The 12,653-nt window shown below is 37.3% G+C and overlaps 1 protein-coding gene across 2 annotated transcripts in view; it reads left to right on the top strand.

The window, feature by feature from the left end:
- Positions 1-12,653, top strand: part of CBFB (core-binding factor subunit beta) — a 55,425-nt gene that overhangs the window by 34,832 nt on the left and 7,940 nt on the right. The window contains exon 5 of one of the 2 annotated variants that reach the window (XM_047835109.1): positions 6,881-6,976. In XM_047835109.1, the coding sequence (XP_047691065.1) occupies positions 6,881-6,976 (96 nt within the window). Of the gene's footprint in view, positions 1-6,880; positions 7,008-12,653 lie in introns of both variants that reach the window. The other variant, XM_047835110.1, reaches the window with a different exon arrangement.

The raw sequence follows: 12,653 nt of genomic DNA, 5'->3' as shown, positions 1-12,653 counted from the left end.
AGCTGCCCCGAAAATTAAAATTCTTAAGAAGGAATCCCTGCTACCTTGATTTCCACAGGGATAAGGAGTGACCAACTGTTTCAGAGAAATAGTAAATAATCAGCAATTTACAAGGCTGTTTCTATAAGAAGTGATACAGGGGTGCCTGGGTGGCACAGTCGGTTAAGCGTCCGACTTCAGCCAGGTCATGATCTCGCGGTCTGTGAGTTCGAGCCCCGCGTCGGGCTCTGGGCTGATGGCTCAGAGCCTGGAGCCTGCTTCCGACTCTGTGTCTCCCTCTCTCTCTGCCCCTCCCCCGTTCATGCTCTGTCTCTCTCTGTCCCAAAAATAAAAATAAACATTGAAAAAAAAAAAGAAGTGATACAGCAGGGGCGCCTGGGTGGCTCAGTCGGTTAAGCGGCCGACTTCGGCTCAGGTCATGATCTCGCGGTCGGTGAGTTCGAGCCCCGCGTCAGGCTCTGTGCTGACAGCTCAGAGCCTGGAGCCTGTTTCAGATTCTGTGTCTCCCTCTCTCTGACCGTCCCCTGTTCATGCTCTGTCTCTCTCTGTCTCAAAAATAAATAAACGTTAAAAAAAATTAAAAAAAAAAGTGATACAGCAGATTGAATTTATATGAGGTAAATTTTCAGATTTAGTTGACTTTTAAAACTGAAATATTTTATTAAATGATAGATAAAAATTTTAAGTTTAACCCATAGCATTTTCCATACTTAGAATTTTCCAAGTTTTCCGGTCTATAAACTGAGCTTTATAACTACAAAGTAAGTACCATCTGTTGTGATAGCAAACTAATACAATAATTGGTCTTATATAATGTAAAAACTTTAAAGCAGGGGATAGTGTACAGTAAGCACGTTTCTATAACCTTCCCTATCCCAAAATCATCTGTACAATATGTAGTAGTTAGGATTAGGGGCTTCATTGTCATATAATTGTGTGAATCCTAATCCTACTGCTTACATCTGTTATGGACTGAATGTTTCTGTTCCCCTAAAATTAATTTGTTAAAGCCTCAACACCCAATGTGACTGCATTTGGAGATAAGGTCTTTATGGGGGTAATTAAAATTATATGAGGTCATGAGAGTGGGGCCCTGATAGGAGTAGTGTCCTGATAAGAGATACACAAGAGAGCTTGCTTATTCTCTCTCTCTGCTGTATGAGGACAGTATTTTCTCTCTCTCTCTTTCTCTCTTTAAATTGGGAAAATTTTAATTCTACTCAAGGGGATGAGGACAATCAATATTCTCTAACAGATGCTGAGGTAAGGCACCTGGTAAGCTAAGACAGTAAAGAGTATGGTCACAATTCATTTTAATTAAGGTTTGTTGAGTGTTTCAGCTGAAATATTTTCACAGGTATTTTCTCTGTTCAGAGTACCTTTGACAAATGTTGGCAAGGATATGAAACAACAGTTGGTATATTGGTTATGTAAAATTGACACAACATTTGAAAAACTGGCAATACATGCTAAAACTGCAAATTACATATACCTGTGATCCAGCAATTCTACTCTAAGTTTCATGGTATGCAAGAGGAATAAATACATATATTCATCAAAATATATGTACTGGACATTTATGGCAGCATTATTAGTAATATCCAGAAACTGCAAACTGCCCAAATGCCCATTAACAGTAGAATGGGTAAATTGTTTATCCACACAAAGAAATACAGTGATAATGAAAATCTACAACTAGCACACCAGTATGGGTGGATTTCACAAATATATTGAGTGTACCCAAAAAGCACATGTTGTATGAATCCCTTCATATGAAAGTACAGAAATGGGCAAAACTGATAATATGTGTTGTTAGCAATAAGGATAGTGGTTTATCCTTGAGAGAGGAGAGGAGGTTAGTTATTGGAATGGAGCTGAAGGAAACTCCCAAGGTGTTATTACTGCTCTCTTTCTTCCAACGGATTCTAGTTACATGGAAAGTTCAGTTTGTGGAAATTCATTGAGCTGTAATTTAGGACAGTGCTGTCCGGTATAATTCAAATGTGAACCACATAATGTAATTTAAGTTTTTCTAGAAGCCACATTAAAAAAGATAAAAAGAAGCAATTGTATTTAATTTTTATATTGTATTTTGTTTGACCCGGGATATCCAAAATATCATACTTGAACATAAAATTAATATAAAAAATTTATTGAGATGTCCCACATTTTTTTTCTTTGAAACAAGTTCTTGAAATTTGGTGTGTATTTCAAGTGTTCATTGGCCACATGTGGTTCCCATATTGGACAGTAAAGCCTTACTGTAAGTGTACTTTTTTGTATGTATAATATAATACAATAAAATGTTTTGAAAGCTCCCTGCAAATTAATATCATTCTTAGTATAGTTATAGAAACAAATCACATTTGCTGATTGTATTTTCATCTTTCTATTTATTTTCTGTAATTTGTAGGGATAAAATTCAACATCCTCTTTATGCATTTGGTTTTCAATAATTGTAACTCTTTAAAAGCTTAAAAATCAAATTTTGGGGGGCATCAGTGTGGCTTAGTTGGTGAAGCCTCCAATTCTTGGTTTTGGCTCAGGTCATGATCTCACTGTTCGAAGGATCGAACCCGGCATTGTTCTCCACACTGACAGCACAAAGCCTGCTTGGGATTCTCTCCCCTGCCCCCGTGCGTGCGTGCGTGTGCATGTGTGTGTGAGTGTGTGCACAAAATAAATAAACTTTTTTTAAAAAGTCAAATTTTTGGCATTTCACCTTTGGATACTTTAATCAGAGATTTCCAACTAATTTTGAGCAAAGCATAACTATGAGGACTCATTTGCCTTAAAAAAGTTCAGTGCCATTGTAGGAACTATTTTGATTTAGAGTAGTTCTTCAAAAGCTCAAAGTGTGGGGGTACTGTCTTGATGTATTTTTTATATTCGGCATCAGCTTTGTCACATTTTACAGTTCAGTTATTTCGTAGATAAATATATTTCTAATTTATGCAACTATAAACTAAGTGATTGGCAGACCAGTTATGAGTTATATGTGCCACAACTAGTTTCTAATAAATTTCTAAACTTTTTTTTTTTTAATGTTTTTATTTATTTTTGAGAGACAGAAAGAGAGCACAAGTGGGGAAGGGGAAGAGAGAGAGGGAGACACAGAATCTGAAGCAGGCTCCAGGCTCTGAGCTGTTAGCACAGAGCCCGACGCGGGGCTCGAACTCACAAACCGTGAGATCATGATCTGAGCTGAGGTTGGATACTTAACCGACTGAGCCACCCAGGCACCCCCTAATAAATTTCTATTTCATAGTTTTTAGAAATTCACTAAGAATGTTATTCTTTTTTTTTTTTTTTAATTTTTTTTTAACGTTTATTTATTTTTGAGACAGAGAGAGACAGAGCATGAACAGGGGAGGGGCAGAGAGAGAGGGAGACACAGAATCCGAAACAGGCTCCAGGCTCTGAGCAGTCAGCACAGAGCCCTACGCGGGGCTCGAACTCACGGACCGTGAGATCATGACCTGAGCCAAAGTCGGACGCTCAACCGACGAACCACCCAGGCGCCCAGAGAATGTTATTCTTTATACAGTGTGCTCCACCAGCATCTATATTTGTATTATCAGTATAAGAGCCAATAGTTTTATCTTCACTGTTGTACTTTTTTACTTTGCATGTTTCACCTTCAATGTAATACCCTTTCAGAAGTTTAATTTTGGTTCTATGATCAGGTTAGAAAGACTGAACCATTATTTGAATTAACAGATACTCTTTACCTGATGACACTGATGTAAAACTGGTGTCCTTTAGTTATTTGCAAGGTTTTTGTTAATGATATCAGCATATGAACAGCTTTGCTTTTTACATGTGCATGATAATGTGAATTGAATCATTTGTCATTTGTCAGTGAATTAAATCACTTGATTTAAATGAAGTTATTTGCAGGGTGGTGTTAAATGTACCGTTTGCAGCTGCACGTGTTAAATTGTCGCCCTTGAAGTATATATTGAAGCTTCTTCAGCAGTTTTATTTCTTTTGGCTTTCATGTGATCAGTGATACCATTCTGGTCCCCACAGAATAGTAAATGTCGTTATTTTGTGCAAATTACATCTTCATCATCAACTTTCTTGGAAATGAATTAACTTTTCATTAATCATGCACTTCCAGTTTTTAAATTCATAACTGCAGAAAGGTATTACCAAACCATAAAATAAGTATCGTTGTAGATTTAGGCAGTACAATAAAGACAAAATCACTGCAGCAAGAATGGTCAGAATATTCTGTGTATTCTCTATGAGAGAACTGCAAAGCCTTTATTTGCCACATGGGTTTCACATGCACCCACCTTTTATGATGACCCCACCTGGCTACTTTGTGCAGATCATGGTTAAGACCACGGAGTAACAAACTAGTATAACATGGAGCTGGTGGGGACCAAAGTGTTGAAAGCTGCTCCCACTACCATCTGAGATTGGATAGAGTTAGTTGTCCCTAGCTCATTTGACCATACTTTATGGATGAGTATGTAGTTTTATTAGGAGTTGCCCTTTTTGCTGCCCTTGAAGTGGATAGGTGTTAGTTAAGGTTGCAACAGGAAAGGATCAAGACAATGCTGGTAATTGCCAGTTGTCTTTCAAATTAAAGTACAAACTCTTATCTCTGCACATCTATTTCACACCTTGCTAGAAACGACCAAAACAGAAGCTGGAATTAGAAAGCAGAGGGCTACCAAATCCCTCCTGGCTTATTTTACTACAACTATTAGTAATAATATTATTTTTTCTTTTAATGAAATAAAAATCTGACCATTGCTAGAATACACATTAATGGCTGTTAACTTCCTTAGGGAATTAGATCACATCTCCTGTTATGTGCTCTCATTTCATCATGTAATATTCCTTTACTGTACTTAATCACAGTTGACATATATTTTTTTGGTAATTATTTGTTCATCATCTACTTGCCCCACTAGACCAGAAACTGTGAGGAAAAGCACCGTTTCTCATATTGTATTCATGGTACCTTAACACAGTGACTTGGACATACTAAAAACTCAAACATTTGTGGAATAAAAACGTGAATGAATGCACAGGACAGAAGGAGTATCCTGTTACCAGATGTGTCCCAGTTGATCATTAGCTAAATAATAGAAAACCCTTGGCAGTTGGAAACAGTGTTCTTTTGCAGGTACCTCTAGCTTATATGGTACATTCTGAGAATACAGTAGGAACGTGTAATGATATTTAGTCAGATGTGTAAATTTGATATGTCTGTAAATGCTTGTAAGATACCAGCACTTATTGAAGATTGTCAAGTATGCTTAAGCACATTTTATATGTTACCTCATTTAATCTTCACAGTAATCTTGTGAAGTATTATTACTGTGCCCATTTTACATGTGAGTTTGCAGAAGCTTACAGAAATGAAATGCCTTCTTCCGGGTCATAAAGCTAGTAAATGTATCATAAGAATGGAAATTTGATTACATCTTTCAATTTTGTTTAGGTTATAGACATTGTGTCAGTGAAAATTGTAAGTATTAAACAGCCTTACTAATAGTGACAAATAAAAGATTTCTCACAGAGAACAAGATACCAAGCAGTGTAGGTATAGTCCAGGTCTGGTGTAGCACTTAATTATATTACAGGAGCTCTGGGTCTTTCATCTTCCTGCTGTGCTATGCTCAGTGTGTGACTGCATCCCCACTATTATGTTTGCATGATGACTACTGTATCTCTGGGCATTGCATCAGTTCATAGGAAGGAGAAAAATTGAAATACCTCTTAAAGGACTTTCTTAGAACCCCAGTTAGGTGACTTATCCTTCTGTCTCATTGGTTTGAATTGAGTTACTGGCCACCCCTTGCTGCAATGAATCTAGGAAGGTGAATATTGATGACTTTTTTGGTATTTTTATCTTTTAGTTTCTTCAAGTGTACCATCAGAAATCCTGGTATTGAGAAGTCTGTGACTGCAAAAGTTGAGCATCCAGTGCTATGTACCATGAGGAAGCTTTTTTAAGTTGGGGGTGTTTTGGTCAGATTGTACCTAAGGCATGCTCTGATGGCTGGGTGGTAGACTGGGGATGACAGAATGGAAGCAGGAAGAGACTGTTTAGGAGACCTTTGTAGTAATTTTAGTAAGAGATCTTAGAAGCCTGAACTGGAAAAATGTAGGAAATAAAAGGAGACAAAGATTTCAAAAATATTTAGGAGGTCAGATGGTTAGGACTTGGTGATTGATTGGCTCTGTGGAGAAAAGAGGAGAGCAAAGAGTCAAAGGTGTCTCAGGTTTCTGTCAGAAATGAATGAGGGATGCCATGAATGGAGACTAGAGAAGAGTAAAGGAGAAAGTTTCAATCGGTTGCCCCTTTAGACACGATCAGTTTGAGGTATCTGGGTTTTCTTCATGTGCAGATCTTTATTAATTGGGAAAATTCAGATAAATTTGTTATATGTTACAAATATTTTTCCTTGGTGACATCCTTTGGACTTTTATTTACTTTCTGTTGTTCAGCAGTTTCAAACATTTTTATCATTAATTCTGTTAATATTCTCTTTTCTATTTCTGGCTTTAGTGTCCTAATTTGAGGACCTGGCCTGTCTTAATAGCAAATTATAGAAGTATATACCAAATTTTTTTCTTGATCTTCTGTGGTTTAAGTATTGACTTGTACAGGATTTTATTTTGGTGAATAGATGAGGTAAGGAAAGGAAAGATCATGAACACAGTTACTGTTTCCAAAGTGTGATGTAAAACATGAACAAACTGAAGTTTTCTTTTAAAAGTAGCTTCAGTGTTAGCTTTTTTAAATGGTTTTGATATTTGAAGATATACTCTGCTGTTCATTTCCTCCAAAAAATAACAGATTAAAAATTTTTATTATAGATCAAAATTGAAATATCCCTTTCATGTATTCTGACAGCAGGAGGATGCATTAGCACAACAGGCCTTTGAAGAGGCCCGGAGAAGGACGCGTGAATTTGAAGACAGAGACAGGTCTCATCGGGAGGAAATGGAGGTGAGAGTTTCACAGCTGCTGGCAGTAACTGGTTAGTACTTTCCCCCAAACTCTCAGGCTCTCTATGTCATGTTTGTGTATAATGTTTTTAAATAGTTTAATTTTGTCTTTCATTTTTCAAAAGTTGTACTGTGTCTTGGTATTTATTAAATGTAATTGCTATAAAGAAACTTGGTCTTAATTTTAAGGTTGTACATGAATTCCTCATTCATTGATCCTCATAAAAATCAATTACTGTCATGTATATATTCTCTTAATTCATTGATCCAAATATCTTACCTCTTTTTTGTCTCAATTATTTGTCAGATTATTTGTAAAAATTACCTTATGTTATCCTAGAATACATACTAACTCTTTGGGAATAATATTACTTTACATTTTTTTATGAACGTCTTGATTTTGTAACTAATTTTTAGCCATTTGTGTATTCTCCTTACTAAAGGGAAAATTTAATGTTTTCAAACTACTCAAAGAATTTAATTAAGTGGCCCACTTTTAACTTTTTTATGGTACAGATATAGAAATCTACACAAAAGAAATATGTAGCTTAATTATTACAAGGCTAACACCCTAATCACTACCATCCAGATCAAAAATATCAAACGTTCACAGCTCTCCCAGCAGCACCCCCTCCACGTATGCATCTAATTATGACCTTGTCCCTCCCTTCAAAAGTACTCATTACTTCAGTTTTTATAGCAATCAGTGCCTTGTGTCTCTTTTACTCCTGTCACTTCAGTCTTCAACGGAAGACTGAGGTTTAGTCTTAAGCATTATTTAAATTTGATATGACTTTTAATTTACATGGATTTTTTTCTATATAAAATTGTACCCTACTTTAAGCAGACTTTAATTATGAGACTACTATTTAAAGTATCTATACATTGTTCAAAAATCCAATTTCTATAAAAAGTATACTCTAACAAACAAAAACAATCAAGATGAGAACTAATGTGTTTGAAAAAGAATATTGTCAAATGTTAACATCCTATGCTTCAAGTTTATAAGCTTACTTACTGATGTATACATTTCACACAAAAAGAAATAGGAAGTTAGAACACATTCACCTTTGATAATCAAAAGAAATAGAATTAAAATATATTACATGAACTAAATAGAATAATTTCCGGGCATTAAAAAGAGTTCTACAGATTGGTTGCTCAACAAAATAAAGGTACTTAATACTTAGCACTTCTGAACTGTGCACTTAAAAATGGCTAAGATGGTAATTTTTATGTTCTATGTATTTTAGCACATTAAAAAAATGTTTTAATCAGTGTTACAGAAAATTTGTGGGGTTTCCATACGCAAAATTATATGTGCACTATTATTTAAATTAACATGAAAATTTAATGTTATTTTAAACATTATGCAATGCATTTGGTTTTGGTTTTTTTGAAGCTTTTCAATTCCTGTGATCAGACTTCCCATGCCATTTTCTTTTGGAGTGCTTGTATCTGTAATAGTAAGAAGGTTTTAAACATATAATATGCATTTACCTTATACTTCTGAACTTTTTTGCTCATACTGTTTATTCCGTGCCTAGTAATATACCTTTCTACTCATTCATTAAAACCCAACTTAAATGTTATCTGTCAGTCTCTTCTTTAGCCTTCTTAATTATAACTGGCCCTTCCACTTTGTAGAATCCAGAGCACTTCTGTTATTGTTCTTACTGAACAATATGTTGAAACAATTAAAAAGTGTCTTCTACTGTATTGTAGATTCCCAATGAGATGGGGCCCTGATATTTTAACCCTCACATTACCCATCACAGTGGGTTTTTTTTTGTACATTGTGTTTAGTTGTCAAATGGAGATCTTCAGAAAACAGTTTCTATCCTGCCTGTCTGAAAACTAGAGTTACAGGATAGCCTAGAAGTTAGTTGAAGTCGAATAATACATGTTAATGATCTCTGGAAAGATTTTAAATGTTTATAATTTGTTGGTTTATATTAGGTAAGTACTAAGTAATGAACCCCAACTATGTTGTGCAGGATTCTGCATTAGGGACTGGGAAATATATAGATGAAAATGCACGGTTTCTGGCCTTCAGCAACTGTCAGTCTTGAGGGAAAATAGATACATAAACACACAATTGGAGACTACTTTAGCAGCAGGCATTCATAATGGAGGTTCAGAAGGGGAACAGTGGCACTGTAGAGGAATGAGTGTTTATGTTTGCCTCTTTCTGGGGAATTCACAGGGGAATACCCTTGCAGGGGTTTGAAGGAAGAGTGGGAGTTTGCTTACTGGACAAGCTAGGGAAAGCATTCTGGGCAGAAAGAGCAGTGTATGCAAAGGCATTAAAGTAGTAAGAGATCTTGTCATGTCTGAGAACATGATTGGTCAGTCTTTCTGGAATAAGCCAATATGTCTTTAAATGAATGTAAGAAAAAAAATGTTTTATAAAAGGTGCTCTTCGGCTAGGGGCACCTGGGTGGCGTAGTAGGTTACGCGTCCGACTCTTCATCTAGGCTCAGGTCATGATCTCACAGTTCTTGAGTTCAAGCCCCACGTTGGGCTCTGTGCTGACAGCTTGGAGCCTGGAACCTGGTTCGGATTCTGTCTCCCCCTCTCTCTGCCCCCCTTCCCCCCACGCACGCGCGCGCGCACACACACACACACAATACACACTGTCTCTGTCTCTCTGTCTCTGTCTGTGTCTCAAAAATAAATAAACATTTTTTAAGAAGTGCTGTTCAGGTACATTATATATGAAGAATAATTATTTGAGGGGTGCCTAGGCGGCTCAATCGGTTAAGCATCTGACTTTGACTTGGGTCATGGTCTCACATTCATGAATTTGATCCCCTCATCAGACTCTGCTCTGACAGTGTGTAGCCTACTTGGGATTCTTTCTGTCTCCCTCTCTCTCTGTGCCCCTTACCTACTCGCACACTCTCTCTCAAAATAAACAAACTTTAAAAAACATAAGTGAAGGGGCGCCTGGGTCACTCAGTCAGTTAAGCGACCAACTTTGGCTCAGGTCATGATCTCAAGGTTCTCGAGTTCGAGCCCCATGTCGGGTTCTGTGCTGACAGCTCAGAGCCTGGAGCCTCCTTCAGATTCTGTGACTCCCTCTCTCCTTTACCCTTCCCTGCTCATGCTCTGTCTCTCTTTCTCTCTCAAAAATAAATAAACATTAAAAAAAATTTTTTTTAATAAACATAAGTGAAGAATATTTGATAATTAGTGGAACAGTTATTTAGGAAGTCTTTGTATATATTTTGCTTTAAATAAAATTCTAGATTAGTTAATACTAAGGGTTGTCTTTTCTTAAATACTAGTTTGATTATTCTTATAAATAATGCTACTTGAAGGGGTGCCTGGGTGGCTCAGTTGGTTACACATCCGACTCTTGATCTCCACTCAAGTCTTGATCGCAGGGTCATGGGTTCAAGTCCCACCTTGGGTTCCACACTGGGCATGGAGCCTACTTAAAAAATAAATAAATAAATAAATAATAATGCTACTTGAAGAAAATCATTCTGGTGTATGAATTTTATATGTATGTGTTTATATTTGTGTATGAACAAAAACATATTCTGTTGACAGAGGTATTAAATAATTTGTTGCTTGGATAGATTGTTTTTTAGTTGGTTTTATGTCCGTGATTTGAGAACATGGACTTTGTAATCAGGCCTAGTTGAGATTCCTGTTCCATTGCTGGCCAATCTCTCTTAAGCTTGTTTTCTCATAGAAAGAAATCATTGTGAGAATTAAATGGGGGAAATGCTTGTAAAAGCACTTAGTATGGTGGTTGGCTTGTATATGCCTACAGTAAATAATAGCTCTACAGTACTTCTTTAGCACTAAGAGCTTGACGACTGTGCTGGTTCCAGTTAATTGAATGATCTGGCGAAGAACATCCTTTTAGCTCTCTAAAAGTATATCAGGGCACTTTCCCTGCATTATGACCTGGAGCATAGCAAAAATGGTTAGATTGTCATCAATGATTTAAGATCCTGTAGTCTCTTATGGCAAAAATTAAACCATCCGTTCTTGTAGAGAACTTTCATCTACAAAGCTGGACTGAAATCTGTCTCCAGAGCTTGCAGTACTGGCAGTCACTTAGGGGAGTTTTGGGTATGTGTGTCTTTTGGTACTTTGTGCATATATATTTAAAAAAAAAGGGGCGCCTTGGTGGCGCAGTCGGTTAAGCGTCCGACTTCAGCCAGGTCACGATCTCGCGGTCTGTGAGTTCGAGCCCCGCGTCAGGCTCTGGGCTGATGGCTCGGAGCCTGGAGCCTGTTTCCGATTCTGTGTCTCCCTCTCTCTCTGCCCCTCCCCCATTCATGCTCTGTCTCTCTCTGTCCCAAAAATAAATAAAAACGTTGAAAAAAAATTAAAAAAAAAATCCATAACAGATTCCTAGTATCAGCTTGTTTCCTTACAGTTTACCTTCTTTTTCCTAAAAGGAGAACATTAGGGAAAATTCCTGTTCCCCCCTTTTAATTTGAACATCCATAGGGGACATTATGCCGTGTACTCTAAAATTCTTATTACAGTTGAAACTGATACTGAGAAAAATTGACTTGCTCTTTCAAGTAGTTGGTTAATGGAAGGAGGAACAAAGACTTAAACCAGATTCCTAACCAGAAGGTCTCTACAAATACAGCCTAGCACTGGGAAATTAATTTCCACATCACCCATAAAGATGATTAAGTTGAAAAATAAAACCTGCCAGGAGAGGTTACAAATCATTTTGCCTGGAAAAGAAAAGGCTGAGGCAAAAAAAGAATAATAATAGTTCCAGTGGGTGGTCCTGATGCCTGACTAGAGGCAAGGGCCAAGGAGCAGTGGTAACTCGTGGGTGGCAGTAACCCAGTAAATGGTCCTTGGAAGTTTGAGATCCTGGCAGTACAGAGGCTTAGGGATGTCCCAGCCCTGTTTGGATAACCTCTGAGGCATCTAGCCCTGCAGTGCTAAATTTGTAATGGTGGTGCTCATGAACATTTAATATATGTCTAAGGTTAAGATTACAAAGGGTTTCGGTATGTGTTAGTGTCTTTTAACCTGTATTCAGTTATAAAACTCCTTGAGCAGGTTTCTCTTTTACTGTCTGTAAAATTTAGAGAGTTTTCTTTTTTTTTTTTTTAAGTTTATTTATTTTTGAGAGAGAAGGAGCACACATGAGTGGAAGGAGGGAGAGAGAGAGCGAGAGAGAGGGGGGATATCCCAAGCAGGCTCCACATTGAGCCCAGCAATGGGGCTCAAACCCACAAACCATGAGATCATGATGTCAGTCAAAATCAAGAGTTGGACACTTAACCAACTGAGCCACCCAGGTGCACCTAGAAATTTTTCAATCCATCATTCATGGTAGGATTTAGTATTTTCTTTTTCTGGTTTTCTGGAAAAAGATATTTTAGTAGTATGATATTTTCTTGTTCCTTTTTTTTTTTTTTTAATGTTTATTTATTTTGAGAGAGAGAGACAGAGTGCAAGCAGGGGAGGGGCAGAGAAAGAGGGAGACACAGAATCCGAAGCAGGCTCCAGGCTCTGAGCTGTTAGCACAGATCCCGACGTGGGGCTTGAACTCACGAACCGTGAGATTGTGACTGAGCTGAAGTCGGACGCTTAACCCACTGAGCCACCCAGGTGCCCCAGTATATGATATTTTCTTTACCTTTCAGAGGTCATAGCAGATTATTACTAATTTGGCAAATGAAAAA

This window comes from Prionailurus viverrinus, chromosome E2 (genome assembly GCF_022837055.1).
Source record: "Prionailurus viverrinus isolate Anna chromosome E2, UM_Priviv_1.0, whole genome shotgun sequence".
Classification (NCBI taxonomy): Eukaryota; Metazoa; Chordata; class Mammalia; order Carnivora; family Felidae; genus Prionailurus; species Prionailurus viverrinus.
This window is presented reverse-complemented; position numbering and strand designations above follow the sequence as displayed.